The sequence below is a fragment of the Juglans regia genome, chromosome 6 (assembly GCF_001411555.2).
Source record: "Juglans regia cultivar Chandler chromosome 6, Walnut 2.0, whole genome shotgun sequence".
Classification (NCBI taxonomy): domain Eukaryota; kingdom Viridiplantae; phylum Streptophyta; class Magnoliopsida; order Fagales; family Juglandaceae; genus Juglans; species Juglans regia.
Window position 1 is genome coordinate 24250214 of NC_049906.1, and position 8323 is coordinate 24258536.

General features: G+C 35.7%; 1 protein-coding gene across 1 annotated transcript; it reads right to left on the minus strand.

Annotated features, from left to right (window-relative positions):
- Window positions 1-2084: 2084 nt before the first annotated feature.
- On the minus strand, window positions 2085-6715 carry LOC108993909 (receptor-like protein 9a). Its single transcript, XM_035690711.1, has 5 exons — window positions 6355-6715; window positions 5123-5284; window positions 4894-5043; window positions 4647-4809; window positions 2085-2124 (listed from the first exon to the last, which is right to left on the minus strand). Exons 1-5 carry the CDS (start codon window positions 6713-6715, stop codon window positions 2085-2087), a joined length of 876 nt encoding a protein of 291 aa, XP_035546604.1.
- Between the last annotated feature and the right edge of the window lie 1608 nt (window positions 6716-8323).

The window sequence follows — 8323 nt, forward strand, 5'->3', positions numbered from 1 at the left end:
ATTATGAGGCGTAATGATGCCAATATCCTCCCCTTCAATTCCATTCTCAACCAACTTCTCTGTGATCTATATAATGAGCATGGTGAGGAACCAAACTACAAACAGATGAGGCATATCACCTGGACAAGAGGAGGTAGGTGATAATGATCACCAACAAGGACAAATGTCGAAGCAAACATCAAGGGTCCCAGTGATACCTAATACGAAAAAGACTCATGAATCAATCAGAAAGTTCAACATAATCTATTCATCAATAAGTCTGCTTAAACAGCAACACCACACCTAATTAAGTTACAAACACTAAAAACAGTCTCAAATCTGCATAACAATAAACTAGGTAGTTAACAAACAAGTTTTGTCTTCAACTAAATGTAAGATGGATAACCACCTGAAATGCAAGATGGCTCGGAAGGAGCACGGCAGCGCTAGGGAGAGCGCCCACAGTCATGGGTTGCGAACAGAGCTATATTTTCACCTCAAAATGTATTTTGTCATTCCTCAACATAATAAAATTCTTTGTAGCTCTATGGACATTGATACATTATCGAGCCACATTAATTTTGTGTTGTGTGATATTCGATTGTTTGTTTGCTTTACTTTTTTGTCATCGTTTTCACAATATGAACTCATGTTTTGTTAAAGGACGTTATAATATAATTTAATGAATTCTACAACAAACTATCTTTTAAATTTATAAAGGAGGTTTAAGTTTTTAATTATAAAATTTTTATATCCTAAGAAGAGAATGAAAAGTTTTAAAAAGTTCAAAAATCCCCCGTCTCATTTTCTAAAATTATTTTTTTGAAGCCTACACCACAAGTATGCATGGGATATATCTGCCAGGACGTCTAGAAGGAGCTTGTTCCCTCACATGTTAGACTAGTTGTAATTTGCAGCACCCGCAGCAATTTTATTCACCAACTAATAGAGTGTTCCTTATCTTTACTTCCACTCAACCATTTTGGTGGTCTGTCTCCTTGCGCTAGCAGTACCCTCACAATTTACAACCTCGAAATATCAAAGAAGTAGCTTTGCATCAGAGAACATATAAGTCTCAAATCACAAACTTAATTCTCAATTCTTTATTCTGATCGAATAAAAAATAATGGCCTTCACTTTCTTGAAATATTCGTCTCTGTAGATGGAAATTTGTTGGGTTCAAATTCTCAACAAATTTCTTGTTGGAGAGCTTGCTTGTCCCTGTTCATCAAAATTGCTCTTACGTCTCAAAGGTTCAAATCCCTTCATGCGAGGATGCATGGTGTAAAAAAAACATAAATGAAATGATTACATCTACCTATTGTTCTAAACTGGATGTGTATCTAGCGAGAGAGCAGACTTGGATTCTTCACTTATACTCTGTAGTTGTGGTGTTGCTTTATGCAAAGAGTTGTTTTTCACTTCCAACAATTCTTTCATCCGAATCCAAGATTTCTATCCAACATGATCTTAAAATTACATTTGTGAATTCCATGAAGCTAACTATGCAGTGTGAAGTTTGACTTTACACCCACCAATAAAAAGTTAACACGTAAGCGGTCTATGTAATTAACGGTAGAAGCGACTTGAGTACGAAATTGTCTCCCCCCACTCTCCCTCTCTCTCTCTATCTGCTGAAGCCCATCTCTCTCCCTTTTTCCTTCCTCTGCTCTTCCTTTTTTACCCCCCCTCAATTGCTCTCTCTCTCTCTCTCTCTCTCTGCCCTATAGACAGATTTGAGATGGGGAAATGCCCTTTCTAATTGTTGGGCTCGATTTGGAGATCATAAGAAGCTAATACAGCTCACAGTTGATGAAGATGTAGTGATGCTAATGGATCTCAGCAGTAGATTGGCAAAGTGGAGGCATCAAGGGCAAGAACTGCTACATGTTGATAAAGATCTAGATGGTGTGTTAATAGCTTGAGTCATAAATTATCTTCGATTTTGATAGTAGATTTTTTGAAGGAATAGACCCCCAGTTTATGAGAAGTTGTTCTTTGAGTTCCAAACCCATTTTTTACCTCGTGTAGAGAGATGACCAAGTTGTAAAATGATATGTAACTTGCAAGAATGTGACAGCGTTGATATTGCGGGGTCAGAGAGCTCAACAATGACTTGAGGGGGGAGAAAATCTGAGTTTTGGCCTGAGAGGAGAGAGAGAGAGAGAGACTGAACATTAGCGGGCACAAAACAAAAACCACATAAGTTTGACTTTATTAGTTCTTTTGGAATTAATGGCATTTTGCTTATGTTGGGGCATAAACACATGCTCTAAGTTGAGCTTTGATACTTGGACAAGAAATAGTTGATTGTTTTCTTGAGCTTTCATGAATTGACATTAGCAGAAAAGAAATCACCAAATTAACTCGTACGTAAAGCAATATCTCTGGTTCAAGCATCTTGCCTGATTGGAATTTGAGGAAGCCTGTTTGGTCATTAATTGCTTGCAGATCTTTTAATCCAATACCCATATTTTTCATCTAGAGTTACGTTGCGAAGGGGGAACTAATTACAAGTCTCATATATGTTATTAAGATCTCAAACTTGTGATTGAAGAAAAGAAAAACAGAATACATACGAAAAAGCAAACATCAAAACACGAAGCTACACAATTCTAAACCTAGATAGCTTACAAGTGCTTGTTACAATAAAATAGTAGCAAGTGGAGATGCACACTTCAATGAAGTTAAACCATGCCCGTCGCCAGTGCAAATTTATGTAGAGAATGGCAACAATTGCTAGCAACATTATCACATAAGACACTGCAAAGCTGACGTAGAAGACTTCCAAGTCTATAAAACCACAAGCTTCATCTCCCTCATTATCAGTTGGAATGGTAAATGATGGTTCAGTTTTAGTGCAAGCCTTAAGTAGTGGAGGTCCACACAGGAGAGCATTTCCCTCGTAACTGCTTTCATCAAAGGTACCGAACTGAGCTTTTCTTTCCGGTGTTGTACCCCTTAAATTATTGTGTGCCACTTTGAAGACGGCTAGATAGTTCAACTCTACCAATTGAGGGGGGATAATACCATCCAAATTATTATGTGATAGATCCAAGCTCTCAATTTGCTTGAGTTTCAAGAATTCAGTGGGGATTGATCCTGTTAAATTGTTGAATGACAGGTTCAACACATGGATGCTACTCAAATCTCCAAGCTTGATCGGAATTTCTCCTTCTAATTTGTTGCATGAAAGGTCAATTCCAGACATGTTGTTGAGGATGTCACCTTTGTAGGAGAGAGTATTATTCTTTGTTGAGAACTCCACTTCTTGTAGTGGATCCACATTGGAGAACATATAAACTTGATCCAAAAACTTGTTGTTCATTATCATTGCGGAATGCAAGAATGACATGTCGAATATTGCAAAATATGTTTCGAGCCGCACTGATACGAAAGATTTTGCTATGGTTGGCTCAAATGCAATGTTACTCAAGCAATGAGGTATTTGACCAGAAAAACTATTGTGGGAAAGATCCAACAAGCTTAGTTTTTCTAAAAGGCATAATTGAAGCGGGATTTTTCCATGTAAATAATTTGCTTTCAAGAGGAGAATGCTCAAACTTGAAAGGTTGCCGATCCAATCTGGAATGTTGCCAGTAAGGTAGTTATCTCTAAGATTTAGAGTGACTAAAGTAGAGCAACCCTTGAATCCACTGGTAATTGGACCGGTTAACCTATTTTTATTCAAATGAACATGTTGGATCCTGAACCAGTCGGAGCAAGAGGGTATAGAGCCAGATAGATTGTTATGGGACATGTCAAAGAATGAAAGGTCTTTCAACTTACATAACTCAACTGGAATGGGACCTTCAAGCTGGTTTTTTGCGAGAGCAATTACGCTCAATAATGGCATGCTCCCCATCCATCTTGGAAGCATCCCTGACAAATTGTTATTACTGAAATCAATTGCTTCCAAGGTCATAAAATTAGATATGGTATGTGGGATCTCTCCAGAAAAGTGGTTGTTGTCCAAAAACAAAAAACGTAGTAATGTTAGATTCAAAATGGTAGGAATTAGTTGGCCACTCAAATGATTTTCGGACAATTTAAGGTAGTGTAAGGAGGAGCAACCTATTATCAAATTCTCTGGTATTGTTCCTGAAAAATTATTACTTGACATGTCGAAAACTTTTAAGGAGGTCAAATTACCATAAGAAGAAGGAATAACACCTTCAAAGTGATTTTTAGAAATATGTAAAAACACTAGATTTGGAAAAATTAAACCAAAGTTAGTTGGAATTGGACCTTGTATACTATTAAATGAAATATCTAAAAGAGAAAGGTTGGAAATATGATGACTGGGCAGCAGGAAAGTGCCTGTAAAAGAGTTATTTCTCAAATTAAGAACCTCCAACCTTGTATTGTTTTCTAGCAACCATGTCGGGAACTGTCCTGCCAAATTGTTGTTAGGGAGTTGTAGTACTTGCAAGTCGAATTGATAATGAAGGAATCTCGGAGTTATTCTACCAGACTTGTTAGATAAGCACTGATAACAACTCAAAACCTTTAATTGGAAGCCAGGAACCCATCTTTGAGACAGATCAGTTTCATCAACTAGTTTGTTGCCATCACTAAATATGACCTCAAGTTTTGAGAGATTAAAAAATGAGGAGAATGTGATTGGGCTGAAGTGGTTATATGATAAACGAAGGAACTCAAGTGACTTCAAACTAGGTAGAGGGGAGAGATCAATGCTTCCATTAAAGCGATTTGAAGAGATATCAAATATTCGAAGTTGTGTCATGTTTGCCAAACATGAAGGCAGTATCCCTTCAAAATCATTATGGCTGAGATCTAACTCTCGTAGATTCATAAGCTCACACAAGCCTACAAAATGAAATGAGTAAGGATTAAGTTCTACCATTAAGAGATTTTTGCTACGGAATATTTTGCAAAAATAAGGCTTTTTACCTTGAACGATGGGCAAACTTCCATTGAATCCACAGTATTGTATTGACAATACATTAAGGTAAGTCATAACTCCAACTTTATTCAGGAAGCTTTTGTCAATGTAGGAACCATCCAAATACAACTCCTGTAGGTTCTTTAGTCTTCCCAACTCTAAATGTATACGAAAATTGTTAAAATGTGTTAAATAGGACATAGTATATTAGTCGATCTAACCTTAGAGACTAATTACCTGAGATTGGGATATTGATTGGTCGATCTCTTTGGATGCCTCTCAAATATAGTTCCTTGAGCGATAAGACCTGACCAAGGGATAACAGGAAGCTTTCATTGAAGTTATTCCCACTAAAGTCAAGCACCTCTAGCTTGCTCAATCCGGATAATCTTTCAAAACCTACAATTTAGACAAATATAAACTGATTTCGATTGCATAATTCAAAAAATAAAAAAGAAAGAAATATTTAAACGGAAAATGAAAAACAGAACAATATAAACAAACCATCCAAATATTGCATTATAACTCAAATCGAGGTACTTGAGCTCTTGAAAGGGAAGAAACAGAGAGGCATTCAGATTAAGATACCAAACTTCATCACTATTGTAAGAGACCTTCACATAGCTAAGATGAAGCTCTTAATGTCACACACAACACGTTGCCAATCGTAGCAATTACTCTCTTCGTGAGATGAGTTCCAGATTTTAAGGGTTCATACGAGGAGTTCATCAAACAAGCAATTACTCTCTTCCCTCAAACAAGCATGAATAGAACATAATTGAAACAAGGCCCACAACAGTAGCCACCACCCAAAAATTCCAAACTCCATTCACCTTTTCTGTTTTACTCTTAGTATTAAAATGTGTTCACTAGGATATAGCATGGATGTAACCTTAGAGACTAATTACCTGAGATTGGGATATTGTGGATGTTTCTCAAATATAGTTTCTTGAGCGATAAGAACTGACCAAGGGATGACAGGAAGCTTTCATTGAAGTAATTCAATGAGAAGTCAAGCACCTCTAGCTTGCTCAATCTGGATAAACCTACAATTTAGACAATTATAAACTGATTTATATTGCATAATTCAAAAAATAAAAAAGAAAGAAATATTTAAACGGAAAATGAAACCTTCACATAAGATATTTCATTATAACTCAAACCGAGGTACTTAGATGAAGCTCTTCACATAAGATACCAAACTTTATCACTATTGTAAGAGACCTTCACATCGCTAAGATGAAGCTCTTAATGTTGTCACACACTACACGTTGCCAATCGTAGCAATAACTCTCTTCGTGAATCATAGCAAACTCCATTCACGTTTTCTAATTAAGCGAAGAATTTATATAGATCAACACCAGTATCCTAGCTAGACACCAGTACTAAAATGTGTTCACTAGGATATAGCATGGAGTATCAATAGGACATAGCATATCATAGCTACTCTGTTTATGATATAAACAAACCTTCATTTGGAGCCCATCTAGATATTGCATTATAACTCAAATCGAGGTACTTGAGCTCTTGAAAGGGAAGAAACAGAGAGGCATTCAGATACCAAACTTCCTGATACGGGGCCCTCACATAGCTAAGATGAAGCTCGATTACACGCCCTGTAGTGTTGTCACACACAACACTTTCCCAATCGCAGCAATTTCTCCCTTCCTGAGATGAGTTCCAAGATGTGAATAAATAAACATACGAGGAGTTAATGGAAGCTTTGAGTCGCAAGAGGGCTTCTCTCTCCTCCCTCAAACAAGCATGAATAGAAGATAATTGAAACAAGGCCGCCAACATTAACCACCACCCAAATATTCCAAACTCCATTTCACGTTTAGGTGTCTAAGCGAAGTTATTCTTAAAGAGTTTATATAGACACCTCAACATTGACCGATGACTTAGAAATAATTAAGGCCAAAGACTATAAAATTTATATATTAAATTATTTCAAGCAAAAATGATAAACTTGGGAAGACCTTGACTGATGACTCAATTATAAGCCGTAGACTCATGAGTACTCAATTGTCTTCACCTTCTTGAATTTTAAAAATAGAATTGAAATTAAAGTTTTAGAATTTTAAATTACTGATCATAGAAATATTTCTTCAATAAAGAATGTTGATTTAATTAAATAAGACAAGATGCATTGTCTCTATCTTAATGCAAAACATGATGACCTTAACCTTGAAATTTGTTAGTATTTTTTAATTAAATCCAAGTCCCCATGTGAAAGCAGGCACATGTGACCTTAAATCTGGCATTGTGTTAATGTTGTTGCATCATGTGTCTGCTTTCTCGCCAGCCCTATGTTTCCGGTACTGTACAGTTGCGCGCATAGCATAAGCCAAATTAAAGGGATCGGAAGACCAAATCCTTTCACATGTGTGTTAATTAATTCATGTAATGCAGAGTTAATTTTGAATTGTTGTTCAGTGACTAAGGATACGGCAAAACGGGGGATGACCAGTCTGGCTAGCTAATTGGCAGTTTATCCTGTGGAATCTTTCTGCAGGAAGTCATTGCATGAAATATATACAAGCATTATCCCATATATGAAGTTTCCAGCATTAATTGTAGAGTAATGCTGTATGTAGTGATAATTTTGTTTATAAGACTTATTTTATTAATTTTCTTTTAAAATTTAAATTTTGAATTTGAAATTTTTTGACTTTCAGTATATCAATAACTCACCTGTAGAAAAGTAAGTTTTTTGTAAATTTTTCTTAAATATATTTAGCATTTTTCTTAATTTTATGTATGAAACTTTTCCCATTCACATTGAAGGTTAGATGCATGCATGCCATGCCATGCCAGGTTTATGTTATTATTATAATGACCATATCATTAATTAGTTAACTAGGGCCTCCTATGTACGTCTTTTTTTAATTTTTAGAGGCAGGCTTACTTCAATCGTTTATTTGCAGGATGGTCAATGATTTGTTTTAGTAATGTTAAATACAATCTTAACGTGTATGAGTCATGTGCACACTTTCTTTGAAAAAAAATAGATCCAATAGAAAAAAAAATAATATTTCATGTGAGTTCTAGATTTAATTATTTTTTTTAAAAGGAATGTGCGATACTTACACATTTTATAGCTGCAAATATTATTATTATTATTATTATTATTATTATTATTATTTATCCTTGATGTATGGTGATCAAATCATAGCACCTTCTGATCTACATCGAAGTGGAATTCTAAATATGGAACTGATCACATTAGGCGCCATAGAAAAATAAATTTAAATTGCACACATACATCCTAGCTAGCTTGCAAACAGATCTAATTTCTAGAGCATGATGGTTGGGCGAAAACCCAACATGTTAATTATGTAGTGAACATACATACAAGAAATATGGGTGTTAATTTGAGATAATTCTAGCTACTAGAATTCAATTCCTAACTGATCCAACATTAATGCATCGATCATG

Bases quoted from the DNA above. Each gene is read 5' to 3' on its own strand.
- LOC108993909 (XM_035690711.1), bottom strand. From the start codon at position 6,715: ATGGAGTTTGGAATATTTGGGTGGTGGTTAATGTTGGCGGCCTTGTTT. The intron at 5,285-6,354 runs GTTTGTTTATAT...TCTAAATTGTAG, and splicing joins TAGATGGGCTCCAAATGAAG to GTTTTGAAAGATTATCCGGA. The intron at 5,044-5,122 runs GTAATTAGTCTC...GTATACATTTAG, and splicing joins AATCAATATCCCAATCTCAG to AGTTGGGAAGACTAAAGAAC.